The sequence below is a fragment of the Ailuropoda melanoleuca genome, chromosome 13, assembly GCF_002007445.2.
Source record: "Ailuropoda melanoleuca isolate Jingjing chromosome 13, ASM200744v2, whole genome shotgun sequence".
NCBI classification, from domain to species: Eukaryota; Metazoa; Chordata; class Mammalia; order Carnivora; family Ursidae; genus Ailuropoda; species Ailuropoda melanoleuca.
In genome coordinates, this window is record NC_048230.1 from 20,278,535 (window position 1) to 20,305,044 (window position 26,510).

Consider the following 26,510-nt stretch of genomic DNA (forward strand, 5'->3'; position numbering starts at 1 on the left):
TGTGTGTGTGTGTGTGTATATATATATATATACCACATCTTCTTTATCCATTTATCTGTTGATGGATGTCTGGGCTCTTTCCATAGTTTGGCTATTGTGGACATTGCTGCTATGAACATTGGGGTGCAGGTGCCCCTTCCGATCACCCATTTGTATCTTTGGGGTAAATGCCCAGTAGTGCAGTTGCTGGGTTGTAGGGTAGCTCCATTTTCAACTTTTTGAAGAACCTCCATACTGTTTCCCAGCGTGGCTGCACCAGTTTGATTCCCACCAACGGTGTAGGAGGGTTCCCCTTTCTCCGCATCCTCGACAACATCTGTCGTTTCCTGAGTTCATTTTAGCCATTCTGACTGGTGTGAGGCGGCATCTCATTGTGGTTTTGATTTGTATTTCTCTGATGCCGAGTGATATGAGCACATTTTTCATGTGGCTGTTGAAAAGTGCCAACTTAAGGTTTTTTCTCTGCCGCTGTTTCTAGTTGACACTACCAATGTTTTCTTTTGCCCAGCTGAAATTCAGGTGAGACATTCAGCAAAACTAGCAGATCAGAGGTGCATGTTTGCCTCTTAGTATATACATATAAGTATGTAGGATTCTGCTAAAGAACCAGTCCCACGAGACCAGTTGTCGCTGAGTTGTGTCGGAATAACCCTGTTCTGCAGCAGCAAAACCAGAGATGCACCTTGTAGAGACGAGTGTGGTTTGCTTGCGCTGGGCCTTGGAGAGCGGTGTCTTTGATCAGGGCCTCATTTATCCAGTTGACCCAGCTATCTCTAGGAGAACCTATAGCTTGTGTATGGCTTCGGCCTCATTTCTTCATCTCCAGCATACACCATTAACTCGTAATCTATCCTAAACTTGAAAGTCATGGGACGAAGAAACTCAGTATAGGGGGGCCTGGCTCGTTTAGTCAGTGGAGCTTGTGACTTTTGATCTCGGGGTGGTGAGCTTGAGCCCCATGTTGGATGTAGAGATTACTTAAAAATAAAATCTTAAAAAACAAAAAACTCAGTATATTGAGTGAAAATCTGCCATCTCCTAGTGCTGCAGGGAGACAGTTTCTGTTTCCACGTGCCTGTATTGGTTATCTCTGATTGGAGAGCTTTACTGTCACTGACAATAAACGAGTGGTTTGGGTTTAGCTAGTTTGTGGGTGCGTGGGCTCTATCCACACTTTTGCATTTATGGGCCTATCTGGTCTCACCTCTCAGTTTGACATAAATGAGAGAAGACTCTGTCCCTTTGGAAGAACACAGGGTCAGACGGCTTTGCCTTCTTAGCTTTTCATTGCTGTTAACCTCTACACAGATACATTGGGGTAAGTTTCTAAGGTAGTACAGTGAGCTCGCTTATTTTAAATGTAGTCTGAAAAATGAGTTCACCTTTTCAGAAGTTGGGCAAGTGAAGGTTCTGACTCATGGGATTTTCTTGTACTGTGTTCTCGGAAATGGAAGCCGGCTGAGCTTTGTGCCTACAGTTTGCAGACTAAGCCTGAGCATTATTTCTGCTATACGTCGGCCTGCGTAGTCCACGCTCAGCTTAACCTGAGCTCCTGTTATCATCCCCCAGGTGATGAAGGTGGAGAATCAGAACTTCTTGGAGAGGATCTTCCACTTGAACCTTCTGTCGCCAAAGCAGAAAGGAGTCACCTGATCGTGTGGCAAGTGCTGTACGGCAGTGAGTGAGCACATAGGAAACAGGTGGAGACGGGGAAGCTGTCTCTTCTGCATGGTTTAGTTTCCCTTTGCCCCTTTATTTCATGCTCTCTGTGTGAAAGAAGTTTCACCACATAATGTGTGAGCATTTTTTTTCCTGTTAACTCTATATTACAGAACCTGTCCCACCGTAACAGTACAGGAGCTGCTGTGTTACTGCACCAGCGTTCTGGGCAAGTTCAGTATGTTATGAACAAATCAAAGAAGGTTTCCTTTCTGCAAACTGGTGAATTATAGAAAGCAATCCAGATGTGGTTCACTCTGCCACAGTTCATGTCACTCACTTTGTTTGATGGGGTCACTTTTTAGCTGTCACTAATAATGGAATTAATGGGAACACTTGATAACTGAAATTGTACCATTAAGTACAATAATAAAGTTGTCCCCAATGTATTATAAAATTGACACAAACTAGGATCAGGTGGATTATCAGGATTTCTCTAAATGTCCCAGGGGGCTAAAAGCTAACTGTAAATGACTTTCACTTTCAAATCTGACAAATCTTGTTTATATGGTATATACAACCTTGTTTTCATCAGATTCGGGGGGGTTTTATATTAAAGAAATTAAGACTACACTATTTAAATAAAAGTTTCCTGTTTCTGACTTATTAGAGCTCTAAAGTTTATGAGGCCTGCTCTGAATATTCTGATTATTGTTATTTTTCGAGACTAGTCTTACTCATTTTCATACTGACGTGTCTGAAAGATTTATTATTTATAAGGCTCAGAAGATCACTTCAACAATGGGAGGATTTTTTTTTTTTTTTAAGGAAATTGTGTTTTGGGTTCCTATATCAATGAATGGTGGTGGTTGGTTGAGTTTTTTTTTTTCCATGTAAAAAATTCACCTATTTACCAATTGTTCTTGGACTGCTCTTAACCAGTAATTAAGAGTAAAGCTGCAGTAGAGATAGAGTGGCCTGTGAACCGAGTAAGGGATTTGGTGAGCAACAGTATTTTCTCTTGTTCTGTGTAAAACTACAGAATAGCTAGCACTTGATATTTTGTATGTAAATGACACCTTTAAGCTTTTGTGCTCTTTTGAGATTGAAATGCCATCTTCAAAGAGGAAAACTATGAAGGGGGAGAAGACAAAGCCAAGATACCATAAAGTAAAACCTGTGACATGTTCATCTTCTTGCACGTTACACCCCCCACCCCCCGTTTAAAAAACCAAGTCTGGGTTTAACTGATTTTCTTGTTTCATAAGTTTTCAAAACCATTATGCTGCAGTTTTCCCCTCTCCAGCTTCTTGAAAATGTGTGATTTACATTTCTTTAAGCAAAACTAAATGTAAATTTAAGTGTTATTTTAAAAATCTTAGCCTGTTGAATAAAGGCCCCCAGTTATCAGAAGAAAAAGTAAGCAAACACAGGCCTCAGACTGTGTAAGTGTTCTTAAGTGCCAGGGATTTGTTCTTTCTGAATGTCATGCATAGTTGTAAAAAGTATGCCACTGTCCTTCAAGCGTCTACAGGATTAAGCTAGATTATAAATACGTGGGATTTGATGAGCTGGAGGAGGCCTTTGGATCCATGTGGCCACATGTGTCCATAAGCACATTGTGTACACAGTAAAATTGTGGCCACTTTAGATGGCCAGAAGGAAAAACTCCTTTGGTAGAAGCTGTGCTAAAAGGGTAATTTTTTGCTTGAGCCACTCAGTCACTTTTTTTCAAGGCATCAAAATTTAGGCCACTTATCCATAGCTTAGAAGCTATGTTTTTAATTTAAATGTGAGCCATCTTTGGCAATACCTTAAAAAAAAAAACAACCCACATCGTTAAACATTTTTGGGGAATGTTGTATAAATTCACAAAAAGGAGACACCAAAGTGTTTGGGAATATTAGTCCCAAGAAGTAAGCATCCCAGAGTCAGACCCCATTTGCTGTTCAGTCTCTTACGTGTTTGTATGACCAAATGTAATTTAGGAAATCAAAAGTTAAAGATGAAAAATGCAAACATGTTACAATGGTTCTGATTGCTCTTTTTAAACTTAGTGGCTTTAACGTAAGGAATATAGGGGTGTAGCTATTTTATCTAAAGCTGTCAGATTGTCTGTCACCCTGTTAATTAACTTCAGGGACTAGAGAGAGTACAGAAATGCCTGTACAAGTTGTTTTAAGGGCTTGTCCTTAATTTGTAATTTCATTTAAATATTTTCCGCAGATTGCTTTACTTCTGCCTTTTCCCCAATAATAGGCTTATATTCTTGTAACGTTCACTTTGGTCAAGGTGGTAACTTTAACTTCGGTAACCAAAATGTAAGCTTCTTGCAAGCAGCAAAGTGGTTGGTATACTGCCTGTAGCTACCAGCTCAAGGATAGAGAAGAGTCTTGAATATCTTGGGTTGGTCTCTCCATGTAAAAAAATACAGATTGCCCCTGGTTGGAAGAAATAAGGGATACCTGAGAATTTTCTCATTTTGTTATGCTTGGGTTATGTATGTATAAGATTGAACCATGTAAAATTGCCGGTGCTCGACCATTGCTGATCTACAAAAATGTCAGTATCCTGTCCTGTACACCAACCTAACACTTAGTATGAAATGCAGGTTGAAATCCCCGTGAGGCAAAGGGAGAATATTCTTGAAGAACACCGTTTTGAGAGTGTTTTTCTCCAACCTGTGTGGATCTAAATTTTTTAAATAGGAACGAATATCTTAATAGATGCAGCTTGTTGAGAGTGTAAAACATTTTGAGCACAAAGTATGCAGCACATAACTTTTCAAATTAAGTGTGTTTGCATAGAAAAGATTAAAATACATTCTCTCAGTTGCTGTATTGTTCATTTCTTGTAAAGGTCTAACTACGTTTGAGAATAGACCCTTTAACATAGGCTGCCTTAGTAACAAAACAAAGCAAAACAGTTGTCTCATAATATTAACTGTCCTGAAGAATGTGCGTCTTTCTTGCAAATGCTGTGGAACTGAATATTTATTTCCTTGTGAGTATTATGATCATTACCAAAGGACTCAAGCAGATTTAGGGCTCTTCTTAATTGATCATGTTGAGAAAGGGACTCATTTGGCCCCAGTTTATAACATGGGAAGAGTAGAGAAGAGAGAATTAAATGTGGAAATCATAAATGCTTTTCTAACAGGGTTATGCTATTTTGTAACACTAAATGTCTTTTTCTTTCTCTTAAAAAATTAAGTTTTTATTATTAATTTTGTCATACATTTCTCAATATATTTGAATATATTTTAACCATTTTATGTTCTGAATTTGTTTTTTGTCCTAGACATTTTATCCAGACTTTTACTGGCCTCTATAATCTGAAAATTGGGTTCTAGAGTGTCCCACTTGTTGTCTCTTAGAGGCTGAGGCTTCATTTCTATGAGCAAAAAGCTCATTTAGCAATGTAGTTATTTCAGTATTTATTTCTATTATGGAACCCCTGGGGTTCGGAATGTAACTTTGTACATGAAAATATATAAATATGTATATGAAACATGTATGAGGTCCAGTGTATTTTGTTTTGGTTTTGCCTTTCCTAGGGGTCTGAACTTGGTTTTTATTCAACAGTCTAATAATCTCTTCTCCCATCAAACGTGGCAGCATTTCTGAAGGCAAGGACCGTCGCCATTTGGCACTGGCTGAAGGTGAGCAGTGGGGAATACATGAAGAACGTGTCTGCTTGGCTCACATGTTCAAATAAGAGATGAGTAATAGACAATAGGGCTTTCTAGAAATGTGGGCATGCTAAGTAACAACCCACACATGATACAAGGCATACCAGTTGCCAGGTTGACTCAGTAAGGAGAGGCAGGCTGTAACGTAGATGTTAATAATACAGTGTGCTTATTTGTGACCCATTTGCTTGGGAGAGACTCTGGGAGGAAGGATGATTATAAAAGTAATCATGTGGTAGCACAATGTGAATCCATATTCAGTGCAGTAGTATTTAGTCCAATCCAGTATATTTTGTTTACAGGAAACTTGGGGCTTTGACATGACAGTAAATGTAGCTCTGATCAGCATATTAATAGGATAGTTCACTTGATGAAGGCACAGCCGTCCATCCAGTTGAGGTTGGATGTTTTAGAGCATAATGAATAGCCTGGCTCATTCCGGCTTTACAGGACCTTTCCTAACTGCCCCCTCGGTCCTCTGGGGCCTGCCAAGTCATTGTTTTGGAAACTGATTAATGCTTTTCAGCCTCAGTCATTCTACTGATCCCACCAGTCTCAGGTGAGAAGCCAGAGGAGCGGCACAGGAAAGGACACGTTCATGTTAGTTTTGTTGAGGGAACAGGGCTGGAGTGCTGTCCTCACCACAGGGACTGTGGCCTGCGATCCCATCCAATGGGGAGACTGTCTTTCAAGCCCCAGTGGAGAGATAGCTGCCCGAGCTCTCCCTCATCCAGCCCCCTGGGCCTCTCCCAGTCTGTGTAAGCAGGAGAGCCCTGGCAACCACAACGGGCATGGGCTTAATTTTCAACATTGGCAAGCTTGTTAGGAAAGGTTTTGTAGTTAGGAACCTTCTCAGAATGTCTTAAATACAGTTGTTAATTCAGTTCGGTTTTTATTTATTTATGTATTTATTTGAGAGGGAGAGGGGGAGAGAGCATGAGTGGTGGCAGGGGGTGGGGGTGGGGGCAGAGCAGAGGGAGAGGAACAACCAGAGCACAGAGTCCGTCCCAGGGTGGGAGCCCACGACCCTGAGATCATGACCTGTGCTGAAATGGACACCCAGGCGCCCCAGAACAGTTTTAAACTCATTTCCTTTAGACACCTAGTGGTATATAGTAGGAACGAAGGCTCTAGACCTGTCTAGGCTCTGCCTTTCTAGCAGCCCTAGGCAAGTCACTTTAACACAGCGCCCAAGAAGCCCCCATAAAGTCACAACTCCACCCCACATCTACGGTTCGAACTCTTGTGGGCCTGGACGCAGGCCTCCGTGAGGCGTCATAGGTAAGTGTGATGCGCGGCTTAGGCTCAGGCCTACTGCTTTAGCATCTTTGGACCTTCGGCCTGTATGTGTTAAAGGCGGGTGGTTTGTCCCGGCGATCTAAGAAGTCTAGCTCCAGCTCTTTCTGGTTCTGTGAGCCTGGCTCTACCTGCCTCCGTGTGCTGTCTGTGTAAATACCAACCATACCTGCTGGTGGACCCAGGGTTGCCCCTGCAAGGCCCAGATACCTGGTGGGTGGAATTTAATGACTTACAGTGTATTCAGAAGGAGCCAGATAGTTCAGCATCTCGATTTTATGTCCCAGGAGAACGTTGACTCCCAGTCACAGACTAAAAAGCAGTTAAGATTTGTTTTGACGCTCAAAGGAGAGGGGGAGCAACACACCCCTGCTTGGGGGCCTGGCAACTTCTAGTAGCTGCAGTTCTCCACCAGGCCAGGAGGGGGCGGTATGGCCAGAGTTGCCTGCAAGTTGGTTCCGGAAATCACTTCCTCCTCCTCCTCACGTCAGGGAGTGTCCTATTCTATTGGAGTATTTGGAGGGAACAGTTACCCAGGTGATTCTGATCCTCGCACTGGGAGCAGCTGCTTGAGAGGAACTCATAAGCCCGGCTGGACTCATACACATCTGTTTTCCAGGAGCGGAAAGCTTCATTCATTCTTAGCTGGGGTTTTGTTTTTGTTTTTTAAAGATTTTATTTGAGAGAGCACAAGCAGGGGGGGGGCGGCAGAGAGAAGGGGAGACAAGCAGACTCCCTGCTGAGCAGGGAGCCCAATGCAGGGCTAGATCCCAGGACCTCAAGATCATGACCTGAGCCGAAGGCAGATGCGTAACCAGCTGCACCACCCAGGCGCCCCTATTCTTAGCTGCTGCTTACCAGCACATGGTGACGTGCCAGCAGGCTCAGCCCACTACTCTTCACTTTTTGATTCATGGATAATGGAAGCTTAGGGTACTTTGAACTTACTGCTACATTAAAAGTGTAAAGGGACTGTTTCGTCTCTCGTGCACTTGGTAAGACTATTTTTTTCATAGAAAAAAAGCCATAGCCCTTCAGATGTTACCATGACTAGCTTGCATTTGCATAACATCCAATAGTTTTCTGAAAGTATCTATTCATGAATTCATCATTCTCGGGTGATCCAGAGGCCCAGCCAGCCCCAGGAGGGGCCTTGGCCCCTTGGTAAAGAGGCCCAGCTGAGATGAGTAAAGGCTCAAGGCCCTCACTGGGGGGTGTAAACAGACAACTCCACACTAGAGGCTGTTGCGTTGACAGAAGACCTAGATCTCAAGTCAGGAGACCTGGGTTGGAATTCTGGGTCCTCCTGTTGCCTCATTTTGTGACCTTTCACTAGTCAAGCACCTGTTCCTTTGCCCTAAAGAGAGAGGAACACCCCAAAGTGCTCCTGGGACGGTGGAGTGAGGTGTCGCTTGTTAGGCACCGGCACACCCCCACCCTGCTAAGCCCTCAGCAGCAGACTGGGGTTCCGGGGGCCAGGCCCCAAGGGTGAGCTAGACGCCCTCGGGGAGATTGGGTCAGAGAGGGAAGCAGGCACAGGAGCGAAGTGGAGCCCAGTATTGCCACGCCGCATCAGACACAGTTGAACAGATGCTGTTAGTTTGGTGTCTGCTCTGGCTGTTCTGTAATGTGATAAAAACAAGAGAAATGGGTCTTCAATCCTTATTTATGCACCATAGTCTTTTTTTNAGTTTTTTTTTTTTTTTTTTTTTTTAGATTTTTAAAAAAGATTTATTTATTGTTTTGGAGGGGGCACAGAGGGAGAGAGTATCTCAAGCAGACTCCCGGCTGAGTGCAGAGCCCGACTTGGGGCTCGATCTCATGACCCTGAGACCATGACCTGAGACAAAACCAGGAGTGGGGTGCCCCTAATGCGGAATATTATTTCCAGTCTGTTTATAAGTGTTCTAGGCATTGTCCTAAAAGAAGTAGGTGAGGACGCAGAGGTGTCTTGGGCCTGTCGGACCTTTCAGGGAATACCTTTCTCTGTTGCTCCACCCTCCCCAATTTAAGGAAAAGGAGCGCTCCGTGAAAATGCAGCACGGGGGGAGACTCATACTCTCTTTTGCATCTAGGAGTTCATTTCATTCCTGTGCAGGCACGCTGAGGGAGAGATTGAGGCATGAAAACAGCGGTAAATTCAACATTTTTAGGTGCCACCAAAACATTTATTCAGTCTCTGTTGCTCCTAATGCTTTATGGTAAGCGTTAAGTCGCTGCATATAAACAGGTTGGGAGACAGACCTACAGAAGTAAATAAGAGATTCTCCTCAGACGCACGGCTGGGTGTGGAATGGTGGCAAGAAGCGAGGGAGGCTGTCTACGTGGTTAGCATTACTAATTACCAAGAGCTCAGCACTACTCTGGCCAGGCAAGAGCCCAGAGCTCCATCGGCTAAGATTTTCGCAGGACACCTCGAGTGTAGACACGTCAAGAAGAGTGGAGCAGTCTTTGAGGCACTTGACTCTCAGGAGTATTGGAACAGTGCTGCCTCCTTCACGGCCTTGGTGGGATTAAATGAGATCGTGTAAAGTGCTACTCCAGAATAGACAACCATTTGTACCCTTCCCCCACTGAGGCCTCGATTTCTTCTCCTGCCATCCCTCAGCAGGCCTGCCTTCCCCTGCCTTCGGCCGGCGCCGACCAGTGAGCTACCCCAGGGCGCGCTGTCCGTGGCTGCCTGTGCGCCTGTGGGCCTGTTTGCGTCTGTGGAAACAGGCGTTTTGTTTCGTAGGCAGTCTCCCTTTCTCTCTCGGGAAGTGTACCTGGGGCTGTAAGAAAAGGCACTAGGAGCAAATTTTGGCCCGTTTTTCACCGGAAAAGACTCCAGCATGGATCCCGAGTTGTGTCTCGAGCATTTGTCCTTCCTCGAGGAGCCTGGCCGGCGGTAAGCAGACACCGGGCCGATGCCCGGAGGCAGCCTTGGCTGAGTTAGAGACCCAGTCTGGGGCTTTGCTCAACGGAGGGTTTATCAGACCATCCTGCCCCATATTAAGGCCATAGTTCTGGGGCCCCAGGTGACAGCTCTTTCTTCCAGACCCCTCTGATGTGATACATTGTGACCCCAAGGTCAGCATCTCAAAAATAAGTTGCAATACATAATTGTTCTAGCCCCCCTCTGCCATTCGATCCGTTAGAAGCCCTCTCCTCACAGTGGGCCCTGTTCTCCTTACCGGAAAAGCCGGGGCCCGCCTTGGATGAGCGAGAAGGCTTCTTCCAAGGTGACGTGCTCTAAGGGTGAGTCGTCTGTGCCATGTGTAGTTCGAGTTGTGGGGGCTAGTAGCCTTCGTGTCCAGCCAGGCCCTTCATGGAGGGAGCTCCTGTAGCCTGTGCCGCTCGGTGCAAACCGACTGCTTTGTTTGATGGCGCCGGTTTGTCCCTGAGGCATCAAGGCATTACTGCGACAAATGGGAGGAATATGTCTTAATGAAGAAGACAGACATTGTTGAGTTCTCTGGGGCCCCTACTTCCCTGGAGTGTCCGTCTTTCCCTTCTTGAACCTGGGAAGAGGTCTCCAGAAGTCTCCTTTAGGATGACAGCTGAGCCTTCAGTGAGCTTCTCTGGGGGCCCCTTTGGCATCACCCGGGGAGGGAGAGAAGGACTGAGAGGTGACAGGATCCTTGGCTTCCCAGTAACACCCCTGCCAGAGCAGAAAAGGGGTGGGGGCCTGGGAAATGAACTTGTTTGGAGATCTCCCTTGAAAGAGAGGCTGGGCTCTGCTCCCTTTTGAACACAAGGTGGCATCATGTGGGTATTAGCCTTACTTGTGTTAGCACCGAAGAAAGACTGCCACCCCCTCAGCCCTCCTTCCCCCTCCCGGGGCTGTCCATCCCAGCAAGGCAGGTCAGGCCAGACCAAGGAGGGTGCCTACTGGGGAGTCAAGATTGGACAGATAAGGGAAGCCACTTTCCTAGCAAGCATGCCGAGGCCCAGAGTGGCCGTTATTCCAACAGCAGTGATCTGACTAGAACTCTGACTCTTAGTTCAGGGCTCCTTCTACTAGGCCGCCTCTTGATTCTCCCAGGCCCGAGTTGCTCTCCTTTCATTCACGGGGGATGGGGAAAACACCTTTTCTCAGCCTCCCCACCAAGGCTGCCTACAGCCCAGGGCCCCAGAGGGAAGGCAGGTGGCCCAGAGCCTGGACCCCTGCTGAGGTGAGCAGGGGCTGATAGGGGTGAGAGGAACATTGGCCCACGGTTTGAAGAAGGGGAGTTTTGAAAGCATCCACACCCCCATTGCTGCTCTTTGAAGCTGCGGAGGAATTTCGGCTGCAGCCACCGAATAGGGCTAAAGGAAATGTCACGGAATCAGCTTCGTGAGCTGCTTCAATAGAAACTTCGTCCAAGGCCAATAATAAACGGGAGTTACATAACTCGGCAGGTCACAGCACTAACTAAGCCCTTTATAGGCCATCCGTCCACATTTATTTCCTGGATTTTATAACTGCTGCCGAAAAGGGGGAGAGGAGGGGTGAGGATTAGAGGAAGGGGGCCGTGGGCCGCCACGGCTAGCCCTTGGCACTCACACCCGGGGCTGGGACCCCGCCTCCGACCACTCCGCGAGCCGCCTGCGTTAGCGCGCACCTTCCCCTGGCTGTCGGTGTAGAGTTCTGTCGATGACAGGGTTGCGTGAGAGGAGGTCTAGGATCCCTTCCCAGCCCGTGAATCTAAGCATCAGGAGCAAAGGGGATTCGGGCCGCCTGGGACCCCTCCCAACCGCGCCGCCGCCGCCCACGGTGGTTGAACCTGCCGGGTCCTCGGTGGGGAGCGGAGAGGGAGACATTGGGTCTAACGGAGGCAGCGCCAAGGAGCCAGGTGAGGCCGGCCTCGGCGGGCGGGAGCCAGGTCCCTGGCTGCAGCCTCCTCCATGACCTTCAGCTGCCCTAGGCCAGCGTGCCCCCCATGCGCGTGCACACACACACACACACACACACACACACGCCTGGAGGACAGGCCTTGCCATCCTCAAGCCTGAGAGAGTTCTGGGTTGCTCCAGGGCCCTCTCCGCGTGGGTACGAACATCCCAGACTGCAGCCAACAGGCCCCGTACCCAGCTTCTGTCCCTCACTCCCCTGGAGTCAGGAGGGTGGCTCCTGTCACCCACATGCCTTTCGGAGCATCGGCACCCTTGCCCCCGAGCGCCCGCGGCAGGTCGAGGAAGGGCCTGGGAGCCACGCTTGGTGGGAGTGGCGAGGACGGCAGGAGGCTTGTCCTTTGGGGCAGGGAAGCCAGATGGGAGTGGGAACAGCCAGGGGGATGGGGGTTCTCCCAAGAACCCCCTTCTCCCTTCTCCTCAGCACTTGCATGATGGAATTACACCTCGGGCAGGAAGCTCGCCAGGCCTAGGTGCCCCCTGGCCAGCTATGGAGAAGGAGAAGACTGTGGCAGGTGGGATGGCCGGCAGCCCACCAGCAGCAGAGCTAAGCTCCAGAAGGAAAGGTCAAAGTCGGGTGTCAAGCCATCGGCAAGAAATTTCCACTAAAGACAAACATGTGCCCCAGAGAAGAGACTCCCCGTGGCAGGAGGCTGCTCCTATCCCGAGACTGGCTCCAGACCCTTTTGTCAGGCCCTTTTTATCGGACTCAGCCACTCAGCCGGTCGGGTGTCCTTGGGTCTGGTCTCCCTCCCTCAGCGCTTATCCTCCCCACCCCTCCCCCACCGTGGCCGCTTCCTGTTCAGGAACAGCTGCGTGTCTGGGCTTGTCCCCAGGGTGAGTCGGGCTTCCCAACACAGACAGAAGCCCCATCCCAGCCTGACACCTATGCTGAGATGGGAAGGTGGTACTGCTCACCCCACTCCCACCCCCACCCCCCATGAAACAGGTGCCTTAAGCTGAGGCCCAGAGAGGGGAGTGTGGTTTGAAGCCCCTGGATTCCCTGTCCCAGCAAGCGGGCAGTGCCAGAAATGTCCCGCTCTGTCAGCTGGCCCGACCCTTCCACCCTCCTCCAGCACAATCTCGTAAGCTATTCTGCTTGAGTCAGGGCCTAAGGGCTCTGACCTGGGCTCCCCAGCCCCGTCCCCCCGGGAGAAGGCAGGGCCTTATTTGGGAACGGTTTCTGTAGAGAAGACACTTGACCCCACCGCCTCTGAGGCTGAGGAAGAAGCAGGTGCCTGCTGGAGTGGCAGGGAGGCCTTGCCAGCTCCTGACTCAGCTCCACACCACCATCCAAGGTCTTCTTGGCCATCCCCCTGCCTCTGCACCGGGCTCCTCCGACGCAAATCTTCACCAATCCACCCCCTCTGGGGTCTTCCTGCTGAGCCCGAGGACTGCTCTGAAGGAGGATTTTTGCCTCCAGTCCTCTCCCCTTTCTCTGCCCCCCCGAATGCCGGTGAAAGCGGCGGGCAGATGGATCCCAGGGGGACCAACGGAGCCCAAGGCTTGAGAAATTGTGAGCACCGGGGTTCTAAGACAATTCACATCCCGAGGGGGTGGGCGGTGGGCTCCTTCTCCCAAGGCCTGCTTTTTCTTTGTTGAAAGGGTTGATAAGTGAGCACTGGACTGTTCTAGAAACTCTGCCCCAGTCAGGGTAGGGCAGAAACACCAAGATCATTTCAGAAAATAATCCCGTGGTCAGAATACACACCCACCCCACCTCTGCCCACCGGGTGGGTGTCCCAGGCCCAGAAAAGGCCCTTCGCACACAGAACGCGAGCTAGGCCCAGTCCCGGCTCCTTGACCAGCATCGCTTTCCTTAGCCCTCAGCAGCTGTGAGGCAGGGGACGGATGACTCTCGGGCCAGGGCTGCTCCCCCCGGGAATGCCAACACTGGGGCCGGGACAATTCTCTGCCTTGTGGTCTGCCCTGTGCCCTGCGGGCTATTTAGCAGCTCCGGGGTCTCTGCCGCTAGATGCCAGTAGCACAGGCACACGCCCCAGCTGCGACAACCAGAAACGTCCGCCTGCATTGCCGAATGTCAGGAGCATAGCCGACCCCACTGGGGAGCAACTGTCTTACACAACAGGTGTGTCCAGAGACTAGAACAGGCCCACATTTGAATCTGGATGGTCTGCTTTTCCTGCTGCCTCCTCTTTGTGGGTAAAAGTCTCCTTTGAAAATCTCTTTCCAGGGGTGCCTGGGTGGCTCAGTCGGTGAAGCATCCACCTTCTGCTCAGGTCATGATCCCAGGGTCCTGAGATCGAGTCCCGCCTCGGGCCCCCTGCTCAGTGGGGAGCTTGCTTCTCCCTCTCCCTCTGTCTACTACTCCCTCTGCTTGTTCTCTCTCTCTCTCTCTCAAAAAATAAAATCTTAAAAAAATAAAATAAAATCTCTTTCCAGAGCAAGGATCCCCCTTCAATTCCAAGTGTATGGGCTCCAGGTGCTCAGTCTTGGGAGTGACTGTTAAAAACACCTGTCTACAGGGGACGCAGGCCTGGCTGGAAAGCTGGCTGAGTCAGCTGGCCCACCTCCCTCTGGCCCCCCAGCTGCGAAGGCCTCTGGGGACCGGAGGTGGGGTGTGAGCTGTGAGAGGGACGTGAGGGCAGGGCGGTTGCAGGGGGGGAGGCGCCTGCTGGGTGGCCGTGCCCCTGCATGACCAGCTGCCCAGAGGTGGGCAGGCCACTGTGCCAGGCCAACGTGCACAGCCTCACACCACCTTGCAGATGGGTCGCCCTGACTCACAGCCGCTCACCTGACTCACAGGTCACTCCATGACCTGGAGTTGTCTCATTCCAGAAGGTATCTGCTGTGGCTGAGTGACCTCGACACTTACCCAGGTAGACCTGCCCCTGAAGGCCTTCGGATGGGGCCAGTGGACTCAGGAGGTGGCCTTTGGTTCTGGGTTCTGGAATGTGATGATGGAGGTCATGGTGGAGAAGCTTCTAGACTCCAGGAACTTCCACTCCCCCTGCTCTGTAGCATGCTGCAAAGACCCCTGGAACACAACGCCAAATGGTAGCTCTTATTCCAGCTCTCTGGCCTTGGTTTCCTGAAAGGAGACGTTGGACTGAAGGAGAGCCTGTGATACTTGACATGCATCGAGCATGTCCTATGTGACAGGGTCTTCCTGTCCATCCTATCCTAGAATTCACTCACTCCTCTATGAAGCAGGCACTGTGATTAGCATCCTCGTTTTATAGCTGAGGACGCTGAGCTCAGAGAATTTCAGTAACTTGCGCAAGGTCACACAGCCAGTCAGTGGAGGGGGCTGGGCACATACCCAGGGCTCACCCAGCTGCATGGTTGAGGCCAGCAGTAGCAGAGGTGAGAGGCCTGCTGACTGGGTCGAGGCCGTGAGTATCAAGGATAGAAGAGTGACTGCGGAGTGAGGAGGGGCAGGACCAGGCACCTAGCCCAGTGTGGGCAGGAGTGGAAGATGACTCGCAGGTTTGGAGCCCGAGGGACAGGGAGGGCGGCGGTGCTATTAATAGGCACAGGGAAGTCAGGAGGAGGGGCAGGTTTAGGGCTCGATGATAGTGCATTCTTAGACACGTGGAAGCTGATTTGCTAATAGTGGGACATTTAGGGCGAGATCCAGTACAATTAGGAAAATTCAGCGCATGCAAAAATACCTCCAAAAGCCAGCAACCCTCTTACCAACACTGACCGCCCGAGTCCCCAGCCCTGGGCTGAGGCTGCCGAACCGGGGTCTGCGGTAGGCTTGCCCGAGGCCCAAGTTCAAGTCCCACACTGACCGCTGGGGGTCACCACTGGCGCACAGAGCCCGGTGGGGCCGCCGGGGCGTGCCTGCCACAGGGCCCACCTAGGGGAGCACCGCGGGCTTTAGGGACCAGGCTGCTGCCCGTGGCCAGAAGGCAGAAGTTTCGTCTTGTTTTAGGGGCGGGAGGCGGGCTCACAAGACACTGAGCTGCTGCATGTCCCCAGGATCCCACGCATCTGGCAGCACCATTTCACGGGGATTCCTGTTAACCCCCAGCAAGTTCTGGAGACCTTAGAACCAAGGAGGGGAGGGAGTGGAGCCCTTCCCTGAGTGTGCCGGGAGCCCCGGCTCTCAGGGCCCAGCCCCCGGGGAACACCTTGTCCAGGGCGCTGGGGGCCGGCACCTCAGGCAGCAAAGCCCAGCCGGAGCAGGAGCCCAGCTGTTCCCAATCCCGTGGCTCCCCTGACATTTGCGTCAGCAGCTCTACCCTTTGACCTTTAATTCCCGGGAGTGGAGGGTGGAGGCAGCTTTGGAGATCAGGACTAATTATTTGCAATTCGATTCAACCAGCAGTTTATTGGGGTTTGGCCTGGCTGCCTGCCCTCCTGCCCACCTCCCACACCCCCAGGTTTATGGCCTTGACCTCCTTCGGAAGAACAGAAGGCAGGAGTGGTTCCACCTGGGAGACACCCGGGTTCTTCTGGTCTCCGGCTCCTGGGAGCAGCCTGTGGGCAGGACGCTTATAAAAGTGCTTTGAGACCCCCCAGATAGTGGAGGTGTCCCCATGTGCGCGGCCAGCTGGGCCCGGTGTCCCCTTGGGCCAGCCTCCAGCTCTGCTCCAGGCTTGCTGGGACACGTCCCAGGGTGGGTTGGCCAGGCCAGGAGGCGCTGGCCTCCCAGCTGCCCTATTAGTGGGTGCAGGGCTAGGAAGGGAAGGGAGTGGGGCTCCCCAGGTCCCGGCGCTCCTGTCGGTGTCCGGTATCCCTCTATATTTGTCCTCTTGGAGGCGCAGGCAGCCAGCCGGACCCATGACGTCTCCTCCGGGGCCTGGGCTATTTTGGAGCCAGCTTTGGGGGGCTGGGGAGGGGGTGGGGTGGGGTTTAAGGGAACATTTCCTCCTGGCTCCGGGTCAGAGAAGAGGCTGAGGGTGTGTGGCACAGAGAACTGGCCCGGAGGCCTTTCTCAGAATCCCCTGTGCAGCTACTCAGATGTTCCTCTACTTAGCTTCCTGGGGATGCCTGGGCTCTGGGGCCATGCGAGGGCTGTCTGGGCAGGAACCCCAGCCTCTTCTGCCCCTGGGTTTTTCCAGCTATTCAGACATCATCTCTCAATTAAAAAACAACTCCCTCCATGCCAGGTCTCACCTAGGACCAGAGCTAGCTTGGTGGCTCCCATCTGTCCTATTTCTCAGGGCACTAACATTTCCAGAAAACAACTTAGGATTGGACGTGGTCACCAGGTCTGTATTTTGCCGAGTTAAGGACATTAAAAGGAAATGTCAAAGGAAAGGTCTTTTTGAACACGTGCGCGCGCACGCGCACACACACACAGGACAAGTGAAAGGGCTGCACGTCACATCGTGGGTCTTGCTCTGTGAAAATCTCACTATATTGTCCTGGTCTTTCTCATTTTGCCACAAGCAGATGAGAACATGACAATCCTGTCAATGGGCTCATATTCCAGAAACAGCTGGTCCCTCGCAGTCTCTGCCTGGGCCCAAGGCCTGGGGCAGCAGGGGACCCCACCCCATGTCCCCTCCCACTCCCACTCTCTCATGGAGCAGTCACTGTGCTTGACATCTTTCCCACCCCCAGCCCCCAATATTTGCAGGAGCGGAGGCTGGGGAGCAGTCTGGTCACCGTGCCGGCGGGCTGGTGCTGCAGGGCCCTGGAGACGTCAGCCCAGAGTCGCCACGCTCCTTTGAACGGGATCCGGACCGGGGCTCAGGCACACGGGGCTCCAGCCACTTCCTGGCCTGTGATCTGAGACTAGTCGCAGGTGCTCCCTCCCTGAACTTCCATTTCTTGTTCTGTAGAATGGGGGTGCTGGCTTCTCATCACAGGCTGGTGAGGATTAAGTGAGAGAGTGTGAAAGTATTTTGGGGACTATAAAGCTTGGGCAGGGGTGGTTATTATTATTATGAGAAACTAGTAAATGGCTGAAGAAAGGGCACCCTGAAAGCTGATCTCAGCTTCTGGGTGCAAAGACCGTGCTTGCACCCACCCCCGGGTCTGTGATCTTGGGGCCCCTCCAACCCCACAAAGGAGCCAAGCAAGCCCAATCCCCGTGAGTCAAGGCAGCCTGGCCTCCACCAAGGCCTGCTTCACACAGGGCCCAGCCTCTGGCCTGGGCTCAAAGGGTCTGCTCTCTGCAAAGGCTTCCGTTCATTTGTGGTGGTCCCTGTGCATGGTTATGGTTAGGTCACCCCCTAAATTGTAGAGAAGTGTGTGGAGGGCCTCCCCAGGAAGGAGCCCCTTCGGGGAGGGTGAAGGAGCATTGGGTCTGAGGAGGTCCCAGACCCAGGTTGCAAGGCCTCCACAGAGGAGCAGATCTAGAGGACTCCCCCTGCCTCCTGTGCCCTGTTTCTGGGAGCTGGAGTGGGAAACACACCAACCCACGTCCCCGGGTCAGCTCCACCACCTCCCACCATCCCGTCCCCCTCCCCAGAGCTGTGTGGCTTCAGACATGGCCCCTTGCCTCTGAGAGCCTGTGCCTTCCTCTGCAAAATAGGCATGAGTCCCTAACTCATGGGGTTGCTGTAAGCTTATGGGACCGCGTGAGGGGGGCTCGCTCCTCGAGAGGTCCCCTGCCCACATTCCCCTGAGGCCCTGGCATAGCCAAAGTCCCCACAAAGAGAACCACAGTGTCGCCAGGAGGCGTGAGCCTGTGGCTGGGCTGCCCTCGTGGGTCCCCAGACCCCGCCCCCAACGGGGGCCAATGGAACAGGTTTCCCCTGGCAGCCAGGCCCCAGCTCCCCACCCCCTTCCCCCCAGCTGCTCAGCCGCCAGTTGTCATGAAGTCATTGCCACCTTCCCCAGCCTGCACCCCCCCACCTCCACCCCCCCCCCCCGCGAGAGCGCCCAATTCNGAGAACCACAGTGTCGCCAGGAGGCGTGAGCCTGTGGCTGGGCTGCCCTCGTGGGTCCCCAGACCCCGCCCCCAACGGGGGCCAATGGAACAGGTTTCCCCTGGCAGCCAGGCCCCAGCTCCCCACCCGTGCTGACATCCCATTTGGCAAAGAGGTTGGAAAAGCCGCTGACTCTTCCAGACCCTGAGTTCATGGACTGGTCAGGGCCTGTTGGCCGTAGACTGGCCGTGTGGGCGAGGGGTTTGCAGAAAGAGGGGGAGGCCCCCCCAGGTTTTTATTCCCCGCCTCAAGCCAACCCCAGCCCCCAAGACCCTCCTGTAACACACACACATACACACACACACACACACACACACACACACACACACACACACCATCCATATACATGCTGGAACCTAGCTACGTGTGACTCACCCCCCCAACACACATACTCCACACTTGTACACACACTATCCCCTTTCCAGCCCTACACACACACCAAGACACACACAGGCACCGTGTCTACAGCTTTACTCAGCAGCTTACCCACAGAAGCACACTCCTACCTGCACCAGGCGGCAAGCAGGTCCCGCGCACACGGGCACACACGTGTGCACCCACACAGCACTGCCGCGCACCAGCACCCCCTCCCCAGGCCCGGCCGCTCCGGACTCCACCCCCCGCCTCCCCAACCTGCGCTGGGCTTCCTGCCACCTAGGGGAACCTTCACACACTGAGCCAGACCAGACCAGGACCCCAGGCAGCCAGCGGGCAGCTGACTCCCCTCACTCTTATTTGTGGCAACTGTGGCCCAGAGAGGGCAAGGGGATGGTCAAGCCACACAGCCTAAGTTCCTCCAAGTGATTCCAAGCATCTGAGAGCGTGGCGGGAAAGGAAGGAAGCATCCAGACTCCTCCCTCCCTCCCTGCCACCCTCCCCGAGCCCCCCGGACTCAGTTCCTCCCTGCGCGGGCCGAAGTAGCCGCCTGGCTGGGCCCAGTCCTACGGCTCCCTCCAGGATGACTGCCAAGCCCCAGCGCTGCGTGAGACCTTCGCCCTCTGCCCTGGGGGAAGGTCACCTGGAGCTGCTCAGGCCGGGGCACCCACTGTGGGGACGAAACCGGCACAGGCTGGCGACGTCAGCACTCAGTGGCCTCGGGCGCCTGAGCGAACACTCAGCTCTGGGCTCCAGGCCCACGTGCACCCTCAGCCCCGCCTTCTTGCTCCCTGCCTCAGTCTCCCTCCTCGGGATTCCAGCCCCTCCGCAGCTGCCTAGCCTGGGGCTCCGGGGACTGCCCCTGTGCCCTAGACCATCGGCTTCCCGAGGGTAAGGATCTCTGCCTGAAATCGGGTCAGCACCTAGTAGCTGCTTAACGAAACCGTGTTGAACGAATGAAGCCCTCCCCCCACCGCCGCCTCCTCCTACAATGGCTCCTCCAGGTCAGCATCAGGGGTCCTGGCCTCCAGCCCCTTCCCATTGGCCAGGAGTGGGGATCGGCCACAGGCGGCCGAGTCGCCTTGGACCAGTCCCTTGCTCCCCTGAGTGTCAGTCGCCGCGTGGGAATGAGGGGCCGCTGCTGGGGGCACGCAATTTGTCTGGTGGGATTCCGGGGACCACGTGGGGGAGGGGGTCCAGTCTCCCAGTGCTGCCTCCTCCCCACCCGTATTGTAAATAAAACCGCCACCTGGAAAAGAGCACCAACGGTTTCCACCTGGGAAGCCGCTGGACCAGAGGAGCTCTGAGTATTTCCGGCGCCTTTCCCCCAGAAGCACCCACCTCTCCCAACTCACACGTGGCAGGTCCGCCTGAGGGAGCCACCGGGCACGGCTCTGGTCCACATCCTGCTTCCTGCAGGGCCCTGCGGTGAGGCCCGGCCCTGGGAGGGCACACGGGTGTTTGCTCCCAGGGGGTGGCAGGAGATGCTAATCTCTGCGGATCACTAGGCCCCAGCTGAAGGTCAGGAGGTAAGGCGACCCATGGTTATAAATAACCGCGCCCGGCTCAGCCCCAGAGGGCAGCGCTGGACCTGTGCCCCCGCCCCCAACTGCGGCATCCCGAACCCCCTAAAGCCCCAGCCTGCAGTGTGACCTTTGGGGGTGAGGTGCAAGGTCAAACGGGGCCCAGCCTGGGCTTCCCTTGCCCATGAGCAGAGGGGCGGCAGGTGCCCCTGTTCGCCCGGTCTCTGCTGGGAGTGGGGCGGGAGGCACTGAAGTGGGGACAGCCCCAGCCCAGGGACCCGAGGGTGCAGAGCGCTTGAGGGATATAACCCAGGGATCCAGGCAGCACGGAGTGCTGTGCTCTGATCTCCCACACCAAGTGTGCCCGCAGCCCACAGCCCTGCCTTGTGGCTGTGGCTGCTGGGGGCTGGGAGACCCAGAACAACCCAGCCAAGGAAGGGGAGCCTGCAGGGTCCACCCTCCCAGCCCTGTTTCTAGAGCCTCAACTGTAATGACAGGAATGGACCCCAGAGCTCCTGGCATTCTGGAGGTTTCGCGGAACCAGAATCCCCAGTCTGGGGCTTCGGGAGTCTCAGAGACTGGGGAGAAACTCTGGTGGCTGGGCTGAGGGACAAGGACGCCACAGGGACTGGGGGGCCGGCCCCCCACCTCCCTCTGCACAGAAAAACGAGGTGGGCTTAACCTGCTCCAGGATTCATGTCTTTTATTTTTTTTTCTTTTTAAGATTTAATTATTAATTTGAGAGAGAGAGAGCTCAGAAGTACACAGCTGGATGAATTTGCACAAGCCTGACCCAGCACCCAGAAGCCCCCTCGTGACTCCCTCCCATCCCGCAGAGTAACCTCTCTCCCGACTCCCAGCCCCGTGGGCTACTTCGGCCTGCTTCTAAACCAAACTTGCATAGAGCCCTACACTCTGTGGTCTTTCGTGTCTCGTTCCTTTTGCTCCATACCAGGTTGGAGAGATTCGTCCTTATCTAGGGCATTCATTCTCATTACTGGTAGCTGGCCACCGTGTGACTTATCATAACATTTTCACCCATTTTCCTGCTGATGGACATTTGGGTGGGTTCCAGTTCCTGGCTGTCATGAATAATGTCACTGGAGTATTCGAGTTCCTGTCTTCTGTGAATCTCTGGGCACATTTCTGTTGGGTATATACTCACGAGGGGCCCAGGACTGGAAGATATAGGAAGAGTTACTTTTTAACCAATGTTTTAATAAAAGAATGATTTTGCAAGGTAAGTTTTTTTCCACTTTAAAAAATGAGGGATGTAAACAATTTTTTAAAATAGGGAAATACAGAAATGTAGAAAAGGAAAAAAAAATCACTCAGAGCTACTCTCTAGAGTCGATCATTCAACAAACCCATCCACGGGCATTTCCTAAGAACCTCTCCTGTGTCAGAGCCTAAAGGACAGAGACCCAGGTCCTCCCTCCTGGAGTGCAGGGCTGGGGGCCAGGTCAGCAGTGGTGGTGCTGAGGGACAGACCAGGGGACCTCAGCCCCTCCGCAGCTTCCACTGGCCACATCTCAGCCCCCACAGCCGCTCCTGAGAAGCTTTCAGTGCTGTGGCCGGGCGGCAGCCCAAGACCTCCATATGGGAAGCGAGGGACAGTAACACAGTAAGTTGCAATCACAGGAGCAGAGGGCTGCAGGGAGGAGGACCCGCAGGGCATCCCGACGATGGGAAGGCGACAGGTGCCGGGGCTGCTCCCAGTGAGCATGCAGAGGAAGGAAAAGAAGGGAGGGAGGCTGGAGAGGCCAGAGGCCAGAGGCAGACACACTGGACTTTGGTCTTTATCCTGAGGACCAGAGGAGGGATTTGAGCAGGGGAGGGAGCAGGTCAGGTGCACTCCTTAGCAAGACCTCTGTGGGTCCCTGTGAACCTGCTGAGGCCTTGAGCTGATGAGCAAGAGGAGAGGGGGGCGGGAGAAGAGGGGGATAAGGAGAGGTTTAAGGGGTGTTCCGGAAGGATCTGGGGCCTGGCTGGCTCTGGGGCATGGGGGAAGAGCAGGCATCGGGAAGGTGTGAGGTTCAAGGGAAAGGGGAAGGCGTGGTGACATTGCGGATCTGCAGGTGGTGGGATTGGCTCTGTCGAAGTTTTGGTGAGCTTCCCCACGCTTAACAGGTTCTGCGTAGCTCTAAGAACTTCTGCGAGCTAGGTCGCTGGCACCTGAAGAGGGTGGCCTGAGCCATCTCTAGAAGGGGAGAGGTGGTTACTCATTTATTCGACAAATTGTTTAAGGAGCACCCACCTGTCTGAGGGTTGTTCCAGGTGCTGGGGATACACTGCTGGGCAAAACAATTGTAGTGGGGAAGACTTAAATAAATATATATAAAGTGATAAGTCTTAAGAAAAACTAAGGGTATAGGGGGTAGTGAGTGACAAGGTGGAAGGGAGACTATTTCAGATAGGGTGATCGGGGAAGGCCTCAGAGGAGGGGACATCTGAGCTGACACCTGAAGAAGGTGAAGGAATATGGCACTTAGATGGCTGGGAGAAATGGGCCAGGTAGAGGGCACAGCAAGAGCAAAGGCCCTGAGGCAGGCGATGCTTAGTGTGTCTGATGAGCAACGAAGAGGCCAGTGTATGAGGACTAGAGCGAGGATGGGAAGGTGGAGGGAAGGCTGAGCAGGGCCAAGGGGAGGACTTTCCACTCTGGAGTTGAGGGGAGAGCCTGGTTTAGTGGTGGGATAGCCTGATCTTGTTTTGTTTTAAAAGGATCACTCTGGCTGCCCTGAGAATGGACTGCAGGGCATGGGGGAGGCGCTTATGGAGGTGCAAGTCAGAGAAGGTGGTGGCCTGACCAGGGTGGAGACAGTCAGGGAGGTGGGAGGTGGTCTGGCTGTGTGTGTCTCATGAGGGTGGAGCCCGCAGTGTTTGCTGATGGGCCCTGTGCGTGTGAGAAAAAGGGAGGAGGCATGGAGGCCTGGCCGGTGGTTCCCGTTCACCAGCCTGAGAAGCCTGAGATGGGCCCAGGGCTGCCAGCTCCCCCGTATCTTCCCTCTGTCCTGAATCTCCCCCGAAGCCTCCCCCTCCCCTTTCTCCTATCTCCTCCCCTCACCTCTCCTCCCTTCTGCCCTTGTCCCCACCGCCTCCATCTTCTGTTTCAGGAGTCCCGTGGCCTCGTGGCCTCACGCTGTCACCTCCCTCAGGCCAGAGAGGCTGCTCTCAAGAATACGGCCTTCATTCACTCCCGCAGGGCTGAGGACTGCGACCAGAGGCCCAGAGGCTGGGGGCTGAGGAAAAAGTAGATGTGGCCCCCCAGTCCCACCCTAGGGGGCGCCCTGCTGGAGAGAAAGCCCATTCTCCACTTTGGGGCATTTCCGTGTCCTGAGCCCCAGATGTGCACACTAAATCCTGGTCTAAGCAAAGCCAAGAGTTCTTTGGGAGCTTACCAAGCGCTCGCTGGGATCTGGGGCCAGGTTTCTCAAAGTCCCCTCTGTCTGCTCATGGTTGAGGGCTGGCTCGTTGGGCCTACGTGCAGCTCTGGGTGAGAGCAGCCACACCACCTAAACCCGTCGCCTTGAGGCCACCTGTGGCAGGGGAAGAGGGCTGGGAGGCCGGGACCTGCTTCCTGCCCAGGGCCTTGGTCTCATTCCGTATTTCCCACCCACCCTCTGCCCTAAACTCCAGACTGGGTGAAGGAGGGGAGTTTCAACTAATGTGTCCAAAGTGTGACCTCCTGGAAACCCTCCAAACCTGTCCCTTCCCCAGTCTGTCCCACAGCTGCCTCCTTCCAGAACTGGGCAAACCTTAGGATAGTCCTTCCAGCGCTCACCCAGCAGCCAATCTGTCACAAAGTGCTATCACTCTGCCTTGGAATCAGCCCCTTGCTTGCATGCATTGCTATGACCTGATCTAAGCCAACATCATCACTCCGGGGATCCTTACAATGGCATCTGCCCTCGTCCCCTTCATTTTATTCCCAGTACAGTAGCCAGGGATTTTATTTAAAAATAAGTTAGATTATGTCACATGTCTACCCCCCACCCCAGTGAGTCTGGGGAAAAGCCGCAGTCCTTTCCGATTGCCCCATCTGCACCCACACATCATCTCCTGTGCCTCTCATTTGGCTCTAGCCACACTGACTTCCTTGTTGTTTGCGAACACAATGCACACGCCTACCTCAGGGCCTTTGCACTTCTGGTTCCTCGGCTTGGATTGCTCCCTCCCCTCAATGTCTCCATGGTTTGCTCCTCACCTTCTTCAGGTTTTCACTCATACGTTACTTTCTTGGAGAAGCTTTCACTAACTACCAAATTAAAAGTTACAGGACATACCTAGTATCCTGATCTTACTTTCTCATATTCTCCAGTAAAAGGAACCAGGGATCGTTGAGAAATGGCTGATTCTGGGACTGTGGGTGGAGATACACAAGATGAGCCCAGAGCATCTTGTAGTGCCAGGAAGTAAGGAAATGCTAAATAAATAAATAAATAACGGAGGACACAGGACCCACAGGAGAGAGGTCCCAACAGCCGAAGTTAGAACAAATGGAGTAAGAAAATGACATATGATTGGGTTATAACCCAAATGTAAAATAGGCATCCACGAGTCCATTATAAGTAAGTGATTGGATCAATTAATAAGTGGGCAAGAGGTAAGTCTCCCGAGCAAAAAAAAATTCTAAATAATTGATGTACATACATCACCCAAAATGGGGGAGCATAATTCCTGCTCCTTAAGCGTGGGTGGCACCCAGCAACTTCTTTCTGAAGAGGACAGCGTGGAAAGGGGGATGTGGGGCAGAAACTTCGCAGTGGGGAAACCTGGCGAACACAAGGTCAATGCCAGGAGCTATGAATCATGTTGCTAGTATGTGCCCTTGATGTGACACCTGACAAACACGGCACCTCACCTCTGTGTTCCTGCTCCTGGAAGCCCAGAGCCCCGGTCCGATCATGAGAAAAACATGAGGCAGATTTCAACACAAAATTCCTGACCGGTTCGCCTCAAAACTGCCAAGGTCATCAAAAACAAGGGAAGGCTGAGAAACGGTCGCCACCAAGAGCGGCGGAAGACGACTCAGTAGAATGTGTCCTCCTGGATGTACTCCCGGAACAACAACAACGAAAGAAATTAGGTAAACCAAGGAAACGTGAATAAACTATAGATGTTAGTCAATAACGATGTATTAATATGGGCTCAATCATCGTAACAAATGTACCGTTATAATGTGAGAGATCATGTAAGTCCGGAACAGGAGGGACCACACGTACAGGGAGGATTTGGGGAGAACTGTTTGTCCTATCTTAATTTTTCTATAAATTTAAGCCTGCTCAAAAAAATCAACTAAAAACTACACGGCCCCCTAAAACCCCATATCCCTTCTCCCTGTCCCTTTCCCACTGCACTTGTCACCATTTAAAAATAGGATACATTGAACTTCGGAATTTGTTCTTATCTGTTCACTCTCTATAAGATTCCTAAGGGTTCTGGCCCTTCATTCACTGTTGGAACGCCAGCACCTAGAACGAGTCTGACAAGCAGTAGTGCGCCATACGTATTTGTTGAATGATTAATTTCTAAAGATAGCCACTGTTAGTTTTTCCAGTTTTTTTGCCTCTGCCTAAATACATTTATTAGTGTTTTAAAAGAAACGCCAAGTTATAAGGTCTTGCTTATCTGCTATCCTCACTTGCTCCCTCTTGATGGTTTTTCCTGGTTATGAGTCTTTACGACAGCATTTTTTTTAGAAGGGACTGGAGCTTGCAGGCCTGGTGGGAAGCGGACTGGTTGTGCCTCCCGAGGAGAGGGCTCTGAGGCTCGGCCCTCCCTGGGTCGGCTCCGCCGCTGCCATGTGGGCAGGAAAGAGGGCGCGGTGCCAGGGCCGTCCCCTGACATCAAATCCATGGGCACTAGAACCTGCTTGGTGGTGAAGCGGCTGCGGCAGAACCCAGGGATTAAATAGCTTTCGAAATCCACCGGCCCGTCTGCGACTGGCCAGCGGGGCCACAGGGCCCATGCCCGGATCTTCTGCCAGCTCGGGAAGAGTGGAGGGCGCCATCCGCGCGTACATGTGGGGGACGTGGGGACAGGTGTCTCGCAGTGGGCTACGGCCCAGGCCCAAGCCTGATGGAGAGCTGAGCTCCTGGGGGTGGGGGCGTGGTTTGGGGGCTGGCAGACCCTCTCCCCGCTCCCCTGGGTAGGGGCTCGGAGGGTCTGCCCTGCTGCTGGGTTTCCTGGTGCGGGGGGGGGGGGCTGGGCAGGCTTCTGGGGAGCCCAGTGTGTTGGGGG

At 52.8% G+C, this 26,510-nt stretch overlaps 2 protein-coding genes and 1 long non-coding RNA gene across 8 annotated transcripts in view; 2 read left to right on the forward strand and 1 right to left on the reverse strand.

Moving 5' to 3' along the window:
- The window catches only part of SPAG9 (sperm associated antigen 9), a 97,984-nt gene extending 93,830 nt beyond the window's left edge, over window positions 1-4,154 (forward strand). For all 4 annotated transcript variants that reach the window (XM_034641522.1, XM_034641521.1, XM_011233310.3 and 1 more), the window contains one exon: window positions 1,570-4,154. In XM_034641522.1, the coding sequence (XP_034497413.1) occupies window positions 1,570-1,685 (116 nt within the window). In that variant the 3' untranslated portion in view covers window positions 1,686-4,154. The remainder of the gene's footprint in view (window positions 1-1,569) is intronic.
- A 3,977-nt stretch (window positions 4,155-8,131) lies between these two features.
- On the reverse strand, window positions 8,132-20,271 carry LOC117795735. 3 transcript variants are annotated; one of them, XR_004619881.1, is made up of 5 exons: window positions 20,100-20,271; window positions 14,355-14,516; window positions 9,820-10,044; window positions 8,992-9,149; window positions 8,132-8,268 (listed from the first exon to the last, which is right to left on the reverse strand). It is a non-coding gene; the product is annotated as an uncharacterized LOC117795735 (long non-coding RNA). The 3 variants fall into 3 exon arrangements; XR_004619879.1 differs by having other exon boundaries at window positions 20,086-20,270; XR_004619880.1 differs by lacking the exon at window positions 20,100-20,271 and adding an exon at window positions 18,876-18,962.
- LOC117795734 overlaps window positions 19,102-26,510 on the forward strand; it is an 11,529-nt gene continuing 4,120 nt past the window's right edge. The window contains exon 1 of the mRNA XM_034641523.1: window positions 19,102-19,635. Within this exon, the coding sequence (XP_034497414.1) occupies window positions 19,328-19,635 (308 nt within the window). The 5' untranslated portion in view covers window positions 19,102-19,327. The remainder of the gene's footprint in view (window positions 19,636-26,510) is intronic.